The following is a 16165-nucleotide window of genomic DNA, read 5'->3' as shown; positions in this document are numbered from 1 at the left end:
ACGATACACAAAACTGACGGTTCGGTACGTCCCACAGTTTTGACGTCTCGGTTCGGTTCGGTTCGGTTCATTTAGGTGGGGTGGGGGGTTTAGAAAGCTAAAATTTCTTTTTTTTTTTCTTTTTTTTTTAAACAGTGCTTTAATTAACAAATTGTGTCCTTGTCTTTAAATTAATTCAATTACAAGTAAACGTCTCGCAAGGATAAAAAAATTATCTGCTAATGCTGTAAACTATATAGGAGCCCTTACTTTCACATTACTATAACATTAAAGCTTAACAACAGAGCCTAGACTTTTAGCCTAAATTCAGTTGCTATTTATTTTTAGATATAATAATAATCAACACTCAAGTAACAAATTGTATGAAAACATGTAAACTGTACATAAGGCAGTTTTTACATTAACATATGTTTTTACTCTAGTTTATTATTGAAATATAATTATTTACACAGTTGCTGTCATTTTCATGACAGATATTTTAAACATACATTAAATAATCAAGATGTCATTAACAGGTTAAGTAAACTATAACATATAGGCTAATACAGTGCATTTATTTAGTGAAAGGGTTCATTTCCTTAGCAAACCAACAAGCTGTGGACACTGAATGACTTGCCTGAGGTAAATAAAGCTATGTGAAAAACTAAGTGTTTTGAGTTATGATGCCTTTCAGTAAGTATACTGTATCTTTCAACATACCTTCAGGTGTCCATTCATGTTTATTCTGTAACTGAGGAAGAGATGCTCGCGTTTACTCGCGCTCCGCGCTGCCGCTTTAAATGAGGAGCCTAGTATGGTGATCTGTATGAAGGACTAAAAATTACAGAACGAAAAATAAATAAATAAATAAATAAAAGTAGAAATAAATAAATAAATGCAGAAATAATAGTAAAAATAAATACATTTTGGTAATATAAATGGCTATTTCTGTATTTTTACATGTATTTATTTATTTATTTATGCATTTCTATATGTATTTATTTATGTATTTATACATTTATTTATATATTTATGTATTTATATATTTATTTATTTATATATCTATATATGTATTTATTTATACATTTATTTATTCCTACATTTATTTATTTCTGTATTTCCACATTTCTACTTTTATTTATTTCTGTATTTCCACATTTCTACATTTATTTATTTCTGTATTTCCACATTTCTACATTTATTTTTCCCTGCGCATGTATGCTAATTGACCAATGGCTAAGCCACGCCCCCAAACGCGATGAGCCAATCACAGTACGCATAGCTAACCCAATACACTTGTGCTGCGTTCCAAACCGCATACTTCCCTACTATTTAGTATGGGAAAAAGAGTAGGCGAGCGAAAAAGTATGTACGAATCCAAAAGAGTAGGCGAGAATTACCTGGGTGACGTACGAATTATCGCGAGATTCGGACTTAAGTGCGTTCCAATATGCCTACTTTCCTACTATATAGTAGGCGAAAACAGTACGTGAAGGAAGCAGTACGTTCGAAACATCAGTATTCATAAAAGAGTAGGCGAGAAGTTCCCGGATGGCTTACTGCTTTCGGCCAGATTTTCGAGTGCTCGACCGATGGATACTCTTCTATCCCAGGAGGCCACGCGAGAGGATACGTCATTATAAAACATCGCAGAGATCAGCGACGCGGGTGCTTTCAAATGTGAGTAAACACGGTTCCTTTTGTTAAAATTGCATGTGTTGAACTACTGTAGAGTAAACTGTTGAATTGTTGAAGGTGTAAAGACGTTACACAGTATAGTATAGTTGTGATTTTGCTGTAAAAACACGTTTTAATATGTATAACGTTAGCTAACAGGGGAGCTCCAGTAAAGACACGTAAGTTACGTCTCTAAAGTGGATTTACATAAACAAACCATACATCAAAGACGCTTATTTTAAATGTCTATTTACATCTGACAGGAAAATCCTGAAATATCACAACATGAAATAGACATCTGAGTGAAATGTGTGCTATTATGTAGAACAAATCTATAAAGTAACTAACGTTAAACATACGTTATCTATTTTATTTGTCCATTACTGTTGATGAATTGAGGAAAATTTATGTTGGATAAAAAGTTAAAACAACCTCAACATGTAAATGTAGTGTTGAGTTCATAAATCACAGAGGTAACGTGGATCTTGTCTGGATGTTACAGGGTCAGATGAACAGATGTGTGTTTATCTGCTGGAGAGTTGCTCATGAAGCTGAATGCTGCCATCAAAGGCTTTGAGTGAGTATACTACAGAAATGAATAACAACAACTATTTCAATATTAAGTTGTAGTTTATTTTAATTATTGTAATTTCAAACAGAGCTATTACATCACCTTTCTGATTCTTGATTTCTGTGCATTTGCTGCAGATCTTTTGTGGTGGAGCAGGACCTGCAAGGGAAGATGATGGCGGCATGTGGAAAAAAAGCGTTTTTGTCTTCTAAATAATACTGAAATCAAATGACATTGTGCTGTTAAAATTACTGCTTTTGTGTTATGTTTGTGCATTTTGTAGGATCTGAAATGTCAGCGGGCTGGTGTGAGCACTGAGGATGAAGAGCACAGAGCTGAATCCTAGAGATGGTCCCTCCATCACTCCACTTGCCTCAGATTGTGAAGCACAACACATCCCGCAACAACCTCCGGCACAAGGGAACGGCTCACCTCTGGCGGTCAGCTGATTCATCAGAATAAAGCCGCAGAATGGGAACCGCTGTGTTGAGACGGCAGAAGGATGTGGGGTTCAGCGCCTGTAGTCTACATACATGATTGTAGTTTGAATAAAGCTTTGTTTCATGTGTTGACTTATGCAGTTGTTTATTATGTGATGGTGACTTTCATTCATTCTTTTACTAATTTATTAATATTTCTCATTGTTGTCAGTAAATAAAATATAATTATTTAATTAATGTTTTATTTATTTGTTTGAAAGAAAATGTAGATATGTTCATTATATACACATCTAGAGTGTATTCAATCATGCATAGCTATGTCATATGACATACATTACAATTTGTTTGTTTTATTGAATTATATAATTTTCAGTAAAAAGTCATATAATTAAGTATTGGTCAGCAAGCATTTATCGTTGTTATTATTGTATGTTTTGGGGTGGGATAGAAATGCAATTCATTCTGAGGTAATATTAATTTTTAATATTAATGATACTTAAATTTTTCGAGTATAAAATCAACAGTTTTCCTCCAAAGGCAAATCTTCGCACAGCTGCCCTTTGTGCAGACATTACAAACGCTGAGGAAACCCGTTCTAGGTAGGGCTGTCGAGTTACTGATGTTATGAGATCTGTAAAAAATCTCATTATGTATGCAAACCCATAATATATATATATATATATATATATATATATATATATAATGGGTTTGCAATATGAGATTTTTTACACAGGAAAAAAGAACCTACAAGGTTGAATATCTTAATCTATATTTTCTTAAATAATTCATTATACTGTAATACATTTAAAAAAAGCATTTTTTGTTATTTATAGGCCTGAGAGATGAAACGACAGTTAAATTCAACAAGAAAAAGAGGAAAAAAATAAAGCAGTTAGCCACTTTTGCTTGTGGATGAAAATATTTGGATATAAAAAATTAACAACATATTCAAGAGATGACAATTTTGGGATTTCGTAATAAAAATAAATAACATCGTTAAGGATAAAACGGTAGTTCACATTAGTAGGGTTAAATAAAATAATTTAAATCAACCCTAAATGTATTCACAAAATAAATGGGCAGCAGTTTCTTCAAAAAGACCACAAAATGAGCAAGTTTAATCAATATCAAGTTTTACGGATACATGAATTAAACGTGTCCGTTCGAATCTTTTAAGTTGTTGCGCGTGTGATAACGCGTCGTAGGTCACATGATAACGTCAACATGGCAGATGTCCGGTTCGCATTCATACTCAACGAGATTTGGCTATAAAGTACCTACTCTTTTAGCGCTCGTTAAGTAAGTACTCATTGAAATTAAGTACCTACTCATTGAGTATGCGGTTTGGAACGCAGCCTTGGACATTCTCTGCTTCCTCGTCCATTGCAATGCATTGCGGTTATCAGTTTTCATTCGTTTTTATGTTTTTTCTCTTCATTTTGGCTTTTAAACAGCGTGTGTGTGTGATTTTGGTTGGGTGACAGTTGTAGGTTACAGTTTGACAAGAGTTTACAGTTTGACAAAAGCACAATGTTGTGTTTTACACAAATATAAGTAGGCTAAACACTTTGCAGTTTTAATTATGTCCTGTATGAACAAAATGGAGTATGTTTTATGTTTCCACTGTTCGATCGCGCCCCGGCGCCCGCTCTCTGACACACACACACACACACACACACGTCACACACACGTCACACACATTCCAGCAATGCAATCTTGACATCGCAGCCTGTTTATTATTCTGCGCTCCCACCAAACGCGAATAGAGCGTCAAATTCGCGCGTATCCGCGTCTAGTTCGACGCTTGAACATTTTGAATCCAAAGCGAATAGGACGCGCGTATAAAGCGAGCGTTTGAAGCGAAATAGCACCAAACTATGACGTTTACACTCTGAACTGTAAATCTTTGTTCTGGAGCTGAAGCTTATCGACCTTCTCAACAATAAAATTATTAATATAACCCTCCAATGCATATTTAAGGCCCTTTTGGTGACATCAAGATGATATATAATCTTTCTGTCTCCAAAAAATCATCAATTGCCTCCTGTGAAATGTCTCCTAATGTGACAGCTGCCAAAGCGCCTGTTACCGAATGTTGACTGAGTGAGTGGAGGGGGCGTGGTTAGCCATTGGTCAATTAGCATACATGCGCAGGGAAAAATAAATGTAGAAATGTGGAAATACAGAAATAAATAAATGTAGAAATGTGGAAATACAGAAATAAATAAATGTAGAAATGTGGAAATACAGAAATAAATAAATGTAGAAATGTGGAAATACAGAAATAAATAAATGTAGGAATAAATAAATGTATAAATAAATACATATATAAATATATAAATAAATAAATATATAAATACATAAATATATAAATAAATGTATAAATACATAAATAAATACATATAGAAATGCATAAATAAATAAATAAATACATGTAAAAATTCAGAAATAGCCATTTATATTACCAAAATGTATTTATTTTTACTATTATTTCTGCATTTATTTAGTTATTTCTACTTTTATTTATTTATTTATTTATTTTTCGTTCTGTCATTTTTAGTCCTTCATAGATCTGTCACGCCACATCAAAGAGCGCCAAAACGACATTTAATGTTTGAATTTCGTGATCAAATAGACAGGATCTGAAAGATTACACCTTGCTTATTATCAAAAGTAACAAAACACTGAGCTTATTGCGATTAAATGTGGTTAATGGTGGTTAGGCAACAACGCTGTATTCGTTGTGTACACATAAGACATGAGGTCCAATGGGGGCGGGGCGGGGGCGGGGCGGGCGTGTTCGGTACGCCATGAGAGTATCGCGATTCGTATCGTTGGTGGTGTATCGCGGTTTTTCGGTTCGGTTCGAATATCGTTACACCCCTACTAGAGATGTAAAATGTACCCCTAATTCTACAATGACTCTCACATGACTGAAATCAAGACTTCATGAAGTCAGAACAATTACTATGAACTTTAAACAAAACACAGTTTCTGGGTGATTCTCCAACTAGGAGCACTTTTGGCACTGTGAGTTTATGGAAAATTCACTCTCTTAAAACACTCTTAAAACAATCTTCCTAGCTTCATTCATGTGTCTTCTAGCACAATATAACAGTGGGCAGTTTTAGAATTCCACGGATTATTATTATTTTTAACAGTTTTTCTGAAGAGCGCTTTCAAAGATGTCATTTCCACCACTTTTCAATTTATGTATTTTATTACAATATAATATTGTGAAACTGATTATATAAGATTATGTATCAGTCAACAACAACATCAGTGGCTACCTACCGGTAATCATGTAACAAAATAAATCTTAATACTTCATGAACTTAATGCATTTTTATTTAAAGTTGCTAAAAGTTGCTGAATGCCACGAGTTGCCACGAGTTTGGATTTTTGCCTACAGCATTTAATTTTTGCTCAGGTCTATGTTTATTATAAGTCACTCACACATATATTGTAAGTAATGAACTATTACTACTTGATTTAAAAAACATTTAGATTCACATCATTGGTTATTCTTATTTTTTTTCTTAAAAACAGTAGAGGTGAAAAGTGGTGTAAATGACGGTTTATGGTGGAAAGATTGTTTCTGTTTATTTTTACTTTTACTTAAATTGCCAGTCCAAAATATTTTTAACCATGTATTTTATTATTTAACATATATGAGTTGAACAGTATACCTAATAGTTTTAAAAATAATGATTACAAATGATATGCAAATTATATGAACCTGCTCAAAACATTCATATAAATATTAGTTAATAAAAATAAATTTAGAGTGTACTGGAATGGTGATATATAAAGTTCTCAGTCCAAAAGCATAAATATGTCATGAGAACATGCAAATAGCGCACAAAAACGGCATATACCATGTCCAAAGCTACGCCTGTAACTTCTCAGAGGTGGAAATGACATTTTAGCAGTTTTTCTGCAATATTAGCACTCCCTCATGTCAGGCTTAGCTACTTTTGGACTTACGTTGTTTACTCGTAATAAACATAAATACATTATTTTCATATTTGTTGTACATAATTCAACCGAACTACAGCCAAGGTGGAAATGACGCTCTGTATAAAAGCTTGATTTACCTTGATTTATTTTTTTGTGCTGAAGAGCACATGCCTGAAGTTTCACCTTCAACTAATATGTCCTTTTCACTATTATTTCCATGATTACCAAGTCAATAAAATATCTAAGGTAGATCTGTTAAAGTGGATTTTGTTGAGGGAGGTGGAAATGACGGAAAACCTGGGGACAGACTTATTTCATTCCAAAAATAGTTTAAAATTATGATATACACATGGAATTTCGATGGTATGATATTAATTTATTTGTCCTTAAGACAAACATGTTAAAACATATTTTTAAATCGATCCTTTAATATAATTTTCTAACATTCAAAGAGGGCCAGTCTGGGTTGGGGACAAGCATAAAACTGCAAAATCTGCTAATAAACAGCCTTGCAAAAGCATTTTTAAAAGAAAAAAGGGGCAAGTTTTGGTGGTTACTAGGATGTTGGAGGCGGAGCATGAACTTCATAATCACAATTTATTTGTGCACTTGTTTGTTTGTTTATTTATTTACAAAAAAAGGCCAAGGACACAAAAGTGCCTGTAGTTGGAGAATCACCCACCTACTAAATAAACTGAAATGATCTCCATCTCAACACAGCTTTACACATTCAGCAGAAAGAAAGCAGTTGGAATAAAGACCAGTTATTTTTTTATTTTTGTGTTATTGTTGATGTCTATACTATAGATGTTTTGTCGTTATGAATTTTGGCGCGTCTTCGATCCTCTACAGTTGGCGGCCGATGACGTCACCGCTCGTTCGCGCCTCTTCAGCTGCGTTTCAGTCGAGTCAGAGCTGAGGCGAGTCTTCTGAGGTGAGGAGAGAAGTTCACGGTATTTCTCATATTTACACAACCATCAAACACACTTTATACAGTTTGATTAAGTGACAGGCTCATTTCTGTATTGTTTTCATCGATCACAGCGATACTTGTGCATCTGTCGTCTTCCTACTGAAACATTTACGTGCAGGGGTGGGGGGGCTTTGGGTGCCCCTTCAGCCTTCACTTTAATAAAACAAAATGCATTTGATTATAATTAACACGACAATGTGTACAAAATTAAAGTTGCCTAAATTTACGTTTATTTTTACGTTTCTGTCAGTCTGAGGTGTCGTTGCCATAACGCGTTGCTATGGGTTACGTCACTTGCGTGTGACTGTCTTGCTTCTGTTTTCGAGGGTCGAAAACTCCGGAATAGTGTGTGTGTGTGTGTGTGTGTGTTATGCGTTCAGGTTATGCGTTTGAAAATGAAAATGCACTGGTGTAAACGTATAGGTATTCCACAGTCTACTCGGAACCGATGCTCGAGCCAGATACGGTTCTCTCAGTGCTTAGGCCTAAATGGCTCGACGGCAATTTTTAAGCTTTTTTTTTTTCAATAATAAAAGGTCGAATAAAAGGCACATATTTTAAAATATTACATAATTCATTGAACATGTTATGTATAGTACACCGACCAATCAAGTAGTATTTCAAGTCACAAGTCTTTACTGTCACTTTTCTTTTAATCAATTTGGCACATCCTTGCTGAATATAATTATGAATTTCTTTAAAAAAAGAAAGAAAGAATGAAAATGACCGACCCCAAACTTTTGAACTGTAGGCTATATATTGGTACAAAATATTTCTATTTTAAGATGCTGTTCATTAACTAATAATCCTGAAAAAAGTATTATGAGTATATAATAATTTGAATAATAATTCAACATAATTATTTATATTTGGAAGAATTATTTATATTATTTATTTATTTCTAGATACTTGTATTTTAATGAAGAAGCAGAATAATGTCAGGATTAGCAATAAAAATAATTAATGAATTGGCATAAGTTACTGTACGATGAATAGATAGACAGACATAAATGCTTAGAAGTGTCATTTATTATAAAAACAAACTCAGTATAAAAACTTATTTCTGGGTTTTTTAGCTCGTTTGCTGTACACCTACATAGCAGCTTTTCGACATTGTTTTGTTTTTTGTTATAAGTCAGAAATGACAAGGAGGCCGCCTCTCGCAATGCAAAGTCAATGGAGATGGTTGAATTGTTTGTACCAAGTGATGTTATTTTTTTTTAAAGAATAAACAGTAAACACCAAGTTACTGATAATGTTGTATTTGTCAAATTTCATACAAGTTATTCATAGTTATAGAGATTCTTCTTACAATAACTTTGGTAACAGGGTTGATGAATGCAGTCAATGCTCCAGTTTGTGTAAAAACTGAGTCTATGGATTCAGATTATTTTCTTGTCCTCAGAAAAAAAGCCCAGATGATGTCACAATTTTAATGTTGCGTTCACACCGAATGGTAATTGAGCGTCAAATAGGGCTGGGACGGTATGGATTTTTTCTTACCGCGGTTGAAAAGCAAGAAATTCCCGCGGTATAGCGGTAAACCGCTTTAAACCTCAACCCCTCTCCCCACCCTTCCCCAGTTTTTTTTTCTGCGACGTTGCGGCTGGAACAACAATGTGTGGCAATGATAATCTCAGGTAGGGGAGACGTGGGACGGATGAAACACTGAGATTTCCTTGAAAACCACTCACGTCATGTACGTCAAATTTCGTTAGCACGTACAGCACGCAATGCCTACCATACCCGCGAAAACATTTCTTCTTATGTCGTGTCGTTTTGGAGTTAAAGCCGCAAAGCTGTTTTTGAGTGCGCTAAGTGAATTATTTCGTGCGGTATTTTTTTGACTGACAAGTTGTATTTATTGTTTCATGTGCCATTGTAATGATAATATTTTACTAACATGTGATTATTAATCATTAGCCTATTTCTCCAAATATGCGCACTATTGGACTAATAACCCTGGCGGATGCTGTTTATTATATGTATTTGAGCACAAATAAACCGGAGAAGACGAGAATGAATGTTGTGTGAGTGATGATTTCTATTCAAAATAACGATCGTTACAGATGAATTATTTTGCACTCCTGGCATAAATTAAGAAATTAATGTCACTGCAAACCAGTTAAATCATAAACAGTGGTCAAATATCGAAGCTGGAGTCTTAAACCTTCCTTATGATGCTGAGTTTGTCCAGATCAAGTAAGAGTGTGATGTTTTGACGAGTAATGAATTTTGAACAACAATAATCCGGGATCACCAGTGATCCCATAACCCAAAACACAAGCTCAGGCATGCCCTTCGGTCCATACCATAGACTGTAAAAAAAGATGGACGACGCCCCTTCGCTCTCTTCCAATGATGAGAACTGAAGCCCGCCAGTGTCCCGATATGGCGCTGACATATTGGAACTTGAGTCTGCGCAGTAGCGATCTCGGGACCAGACCTGCGCAGTAGTGAGCAGGAAGTAAAGCCGCGAAATCAACGCTCCGCCCTCACTCTCACAGGGAAAGTGGATTCTGCACACTTTTTTAAAAATTGATTGCAGTACGACAAGAGGCTTATTAAAATAAAGTAAATACAATCTCCTCAGTCCTCCGAAGATCCCGAAAAAAATGTCCGTTGGTGCTTCAGTGACTACTTCGCTCGGAGAACCTGTCAATCACAGCTGTCAATCATGACGTTACACCACCGCATCACGTAACTAACTAAAACCCAACTTATTTTTGAAACAGACACTTGAACTTACATCAGCGTGATAAAAACGACAGCAAATGAAAGAAACCACCTTTGGAAAAAGATATTTGAAGTGTATTTAATTGTTTAGTTGGTCTGTTACGAACCCATCAAATTAATTATGGATCAGCATAACATATAAAAGACCACAGAGATTCGATGACAGTGTAAATAAATAATTTTAATTAGGTGATACGCCTTAGCGTACGCAGAGCATGGTGGCAAAAAATAAACATAACAAAAACAAAAGAAAACCCTGACCCACACTATTCTTCAAAGCGGATGAAACTTGCCTGCCTCCCGTTCAAAACAAAAGACAGAGTTTGTGTGAGTCTTCCGGGTCCTCTTTCTCCTGCTCTCCACTAATCTATACTAAATAATATGCAAAAACCCATCACCAGTTACCACCAGCTGTAAATAAATATAATAAACTAAAAATAACAAAACAATAATCCCATATCGGGATCGTGCTTGTGAAACCAACATTAAAACAAGCTCTAAACAAGTTCAAAGGAAGCAGCAGGCCGCGCACGCGTCGGAGCTTGTGCTCCGTCTGCTACCAGGAGCGAATGGGAAGTGAGAGAGAGAGCCCACGGTCTCCAGACTGGGCGTCTTTAAAGCAGTTGCCCCGCCCACAATCACAGCCGGCAGGACCTCACGTGATCTGTATAGGAAATTAAAAACAGATAGAAATAACCGCACTCAGCAGCAGGTAACCGTGGCCATTTAGCGACATAACATGGTCTCACGTCCCGTTGAATAACACGGGGAGGCGGGGCTTATGACCTATACTAGGACCAGTCACCGGGGGGCGATCGAGACGTTTTGGCTTCACTTTTCAGGGCTTGTGCGGCACGCTTGGTCCATACACACTCCGCTGTTCTGCGCTCTAGCCAGAGAACACTCCCGTTGTAGGAACACTTAGGCGTCGGTTCTATTTCTAGCATGCACGCGTTTTCCGCGTGGCTCGAGCCGCGCCTGAGGCGTGTCTCACGCAGGCAGTGTAAACTCCAACCTGTTAACATGGGAGCCGAAATAAAAACGAACACGCCACGCAGCCAGTGTGTCGCCGGCCTTATTCAAGCGCGAATGAGAACCGTTTCGCGGGGGATCCCAGGTGTGCAAAAAAAAAAACGAAACAAAAAAAATTAATATTCGAATGTCAAATTTTCAAATCAAATACCAACCCACCGAACGAACGAATATTCGGGTCCAGCCCTAAATGTCATACTTTGTAGTAGTGCAATGGTGGCGTAATAATCTGTTTGGTTGTAAAATGTATTACCTGAATGAAATGAAATCGAATGTATCGTCCTGTGGAATCATTCATTCACAGACAGCTTACGAAGATGTTCAACTAATAAAGATCTTCATCGCTGGCAAACAATGTGATGCTTTTGCAGATTTGCTTTCACTTGACTGTAGGTCCAGATCCAACGCTCTTGATGTTCTTAAAGCTTCCTGTCACGACTCCGAGTGTGAAACCGCTTCAGAGAATTCACTGTGTGAAGGAAACTGAACAAATCATTCAAACTGATTCGCGAACTGATTTAGACAGATCTGCCAACTTGTTTGATGAAGTCTTTGAACAGAGAATCGACTCAAAAGAGTGAATCATTTGTGAATTGAGCATCGCTCATGCCCAGAAAAAAGATAGAGCGTGCTTGGAATAAACTACGCATTTAACAACATGTATTGCATTAAAATAAAGTAACGAGAGGAACGTCGCCCAACGTAACGAAGTAAAAGTACATTTTTTTCATTAGAAATGTACTCGAGTTAAAGTAAAAGTGCCCACATTTAAATCTACTCTACTTAATTTTTTCAGAAAAATAGTAAAAGTAAATTTACTTCGTTACTACCCACCACTGACTCTGCGGCAGCTTTTTTACAAACATACATTTAACATATAACAAATAATAATAATTCAAATATAAAAAAAAAACAATCCACTCCACTTGAATACTAAACGTGTGTGTTATTTCTCACAGGGTAATTCACTTGAGCTTGTGTTTCTGGTGTCCCACATTCACATGCGCATGAATGGAAGTCAGTGCAAGGAAAAGTCTAGTGTGAACGGCCATTAATAATTAAAATGTTTTTATATTAAATGTAAAATAAATATAAATCTCAAAGTTGGTGTCAAAATATGTCAGTATTGTATATTTTAATGCTAATATTATGTAGATAATGTCATTGATCAAATATATTTAATAGGTCTTGCTAAAAAAAACATGGGATTCGTGCCTATAATGTTTTAAAAATAATAATTGGAAGATAAATTTTCCTCATTCATGGTAAGTTTCAAGGACAAATCCTTTCTATTTATAAAAAGGCATCAGATTATCATAATATTTTATAACAGTTGTCTACTTTCTACTATTACATCAGGGCTCACTTTCATGTCCTTTCACTTTATATTTCTCTCTTTTAATTATTTTGATGTACTGAAATTTTTATTTCATAATTTTTTTCTTTCATGTCAGACCTGATGGAAGAGAGCGAGGAGAGAGAAGAACTGAGTGAAGTGGAGGAGGAACATCATGTCAAACGCTCAAAGACTAAAAATATATTTTTAAAGAAAAGAGCCAAGAAATCTTTCACCTGCACTCAGTGTGGAAAGAGTTTCACAACCAAACAAAGGCTTGAGCGTCACATGAGGATCCACACTGGAGAGAAGCCGTTCTCATGTGATCAGTGTGGAAACAGTTTCACACGCAAAGAAATTCTTAAGGTTCACATGAGGATCCACACCGGAGAGAAGCCGTTCTCATGTGATCAGTGCAGCAAAACATTTCTCTGTGCATCAGCCCTGAAGAAACACCTGAGAGTTCACACGAAGGAGAAGCCATATTCATGTTCTGTGTGTGGAAAGAGTTTTTCACAGCGGCAACATTTACATGGACATCAGAAAATTCACACTGGTGTAAGAGAGTACATGTGCTTTGAGTGTGAGAAGACTTTCATTTCAGCAAACAAGTTAAAACGGCACCAGAGAATTCACACTGGAGAAAAACCTTACAAGTGTCCACACTGTGACCAGAGATTCAGTCAGTCATCAACTCTGAAAACACATGAGAGGATCCACACTGGAGAAAAATCTTACAAGTGTTCACACTGTGACCAGAGATTCAGTCGATCAGAACATCTGAAATCACATGAGAGGATCCACACTGGAGAAAAACCTTACATGTGTTCACATTGTGACCAGAGATTCAATCAGTCAGCAAATCTGAAAACACATGAGAGGATCCACACTGCAGAAAAACCTTACAAGTGTCCACACTGTGACCAGAGATTCAGTCAGTCATCAAATCTGAAGACACATGAGAGGATCCACACTGGAGAAAAATCTTACAAGTGTCCACACTGTGACCAGAGATTCAGTCAGTCATCAGATCTGAAAAAACATGAGAGGATCCACACTGGAGAAAAATCTTACAAGTGTCCACACTGTGACCAGAGATTCAGTCAGTCATCAGATCTGAAAAAACATGAGAGGATCCACACTGGAGAAAAACCTTACAAGTGTCCACACTGTGACCAGAGATTCAGTCAGTCATCAGATCTGAAAAAACATGAGAGGATCCACACTGGAGAAAAACCTTACAAGTGTCCACACTGTGACCAGAGATTCAGTCAGTCATCAAATCTGAAGACACATGAGAGGATCCACACTGGAGAAAAACCTTACAAGTGTCCACACTGTGACCAGAGATTCAGTCAGTCATCAGATCTGAAAAAACATGAGAGGATCCACACTGGAGAAAAACCTTACAAGTGTCCACACTGTGACCAGAGATTCAGTCAGTCATCAGATCTGAAAAAACATGAGAGGATCCACACTGGAGAAAAACCTTACAAGTGTCCACACTGTGACCAGAGATTCAGTCAGTCATCAGATCTGAAAAAACATGAGAGGATCCACACTGGAGAAAAACCTTACAAGTGTCCACACTGTGACCAGAGATTCAGTCAGTCATCAGATCTGAAAACACATGAGAGGATCCACACTGGAGAAAAACCTTACAAGTGTTCACACTGTGACCAGAGATTCAGTCAGTCATCATCTCTGAAAGCACATGAGAGGATCCACACTGGAGAAAAACCTTACAAGTGTCCACACTGTGACCAGAGATTCAGTCAGTCATCATCTCTGAAAGCACATGAGAGGATCCACACTGGAGAAAAACCTTACAAGTGTCCACACTGTGACCAGAGATTCAGTCAGTCATCAGATCTGAAAACACATGAGAGGATCCACACTGGAGAAAAACCTTACAAGTGTCCACACTGTGACCAGAGATTCAGTCAGTCATCAGATCTGAAAGCACATGAGAGGATCCACACTGGAGAAAAACCTTACAAGTGTTCACACTGTGACCAGAGATTCAGTCAGTCATCATCTCTGAAAGCACATGAGAGGATCCACACTGGAGAAAAACCTTACAAGTGTCCACACTGTGACCAGAGATTCAGTCAGTCATCAGATCTGAAAACACATGAGAGGATCCACACTGGAGAAAAACCTTACAAGTGTCCACACTGTGACCAGAGATTCAGTCAGTCATCAGATCTGAAAGCACATGAGAGGATCCACACTGGAGAAAAACCTTACAAGTGTCCACACTGTGACCAGAGATTCAGTCAGTCATCATCTCTGAAAGCACATGAGAGGATCCACACTGGAGAAAAACCTTACAAGTGTCCACACTGTGACCAGAGATTCAGTCGATCAGAACTTCTGAAAACACATGAGAGGATCCACAGCAATTCCCGGTTTGTTATTAATAGTCTCTACTTTATTTAACTTTAATAATACACCACACATAAATTTCTAAATCAGCCATTACAATAATCAAATGTGGACAATGAAAGATTTATGCAAATATTCAATTACAAGCTACCCTAAAAAATTAGTTTTAAGGTAAGATTTAAAAATGCTAAGAGATTTGTGACAAGTGCTGAATATATAGACATTCAATAGGCCTAATATTCAATATTCAGTAAAATACTATATTTGCAGTGCATACAGAATACAATATGTTCTCCTTATCAGTTGCAATTACTAGGCTTTTTATGTAAGTGCAAAAATTGTTTACTGCATACAATATTATTATTTTCTGTTATGTTCTGGATGCTGTTTTCTCCATTTTTTGATGTAGTGTCTAATGGATGATCTGTAGTGCTTATTTTATTGATTCGTGTGTGTATGATCTGAAAGCCTTGTTTGATTTTGAGAAGAGTCAATGTTTACAGTTTTTCTGAATTGCTAAAACACTAACTCCCATTCTCTGAACCAGGAATCAGTTTCCACAATCTCTGATCAGTTTCTTCAATTCTGCACAGTTACTTTCACTGACATATTTTTCTATTGACTTATTTTTCAGGCCATCTCCTCCAGTGAACAGAACGATGCTTAACTGAGCAGCTCTTGGACTGAAGATGCTAGGCTGTTCTGTTTCTTGTTTAGTGTTTTGTTTCTGTTATGTTCTTTTAAATAAAGTTCAGCTGCTGCAAGTAGATCCTCCATCCTTCCCTGCTTCAACCTGCTTTGTGACGCATGTTTTTGGTCATCACATTAAAAATAACAATAATATTTAGAGATGTGAAGAGCTGGAAAAAGTGTGAATGGCTTGAAAGTCCGTGAACGAAGGCTCACTATTGACCGAGTTCCTAAGATGAACGAAAGTCTTTTCCGGTTTGGAATGACATGAGAAATGTCAACAATTTTACACTTTTAAGTCAACTAACCCTTTAACCTTTTGCAGTTTAATATCTTGAATTAATGAACATGCCGACCTTTTGGGACTTTAGCTTATTCACCGT

At 36.5% G+C, this 16165-nt stretch overlaps 1 protein-coding gene and 1 long non-coding RNA gene across 2 annotated transcripts; both read left to right on the top strand.

The window, feature by feature from the left end:
* Positions 1 to 1342: 1342 nt before the first annotated feature.
* On the top strand, positions 1343 to 2410 carry LOC307151493. The gene is made up of 3 exons (XR_013819886.1): positions 1343 to 1659; positions 2159 to 2233; positions 2365 to 2410. It is a non-coding gene; the product is annotated as an uncharacterized lncRNA (long non-coding RNA).
* Positions 2411 to 2547: 137 nt separating this feature from the next.
* On the top strand, positions 2548 to 15854 carry LOC307151683 (uncharacterized protein; the record flags this gene model as incomplete). Its single annotated transcript, XM_079859798.1, has 4 exons — positions 2548 to 2667; positions 12328 to 12408; positions 13968 to 15115; positions 15727 to 15854. The coding sequence occupies 4 exons, from the start codon at positions 2548 to 2550 to the stop codon at positions 15761 to 15763; spliced, it is 1386 nt and encodes a 461-aa protein (XP_079715924.1). The 3' UTR covers positions 15764 to 15854.
* Between the last annotated feature and the right edge of the window lie 311 nt (positions 15855 to 16165).

Source organism: Squalius cephalus (assembly GCF_949319135.1).
Source record: "Squalius cephalus genome assembly, chromosome: 23".
Lineage (NCBI taxonomy): Eukaryota > Metazoa > Chordata > Actinopteri > Cypriniformes > Leuciscidae > Squalius > Squalius cephalus.
The sequence above is the reverse complement of the archived record's forward strand: the minus strand, read 5'-3'. Positions and strand labels throughout refer to the sequence as shown.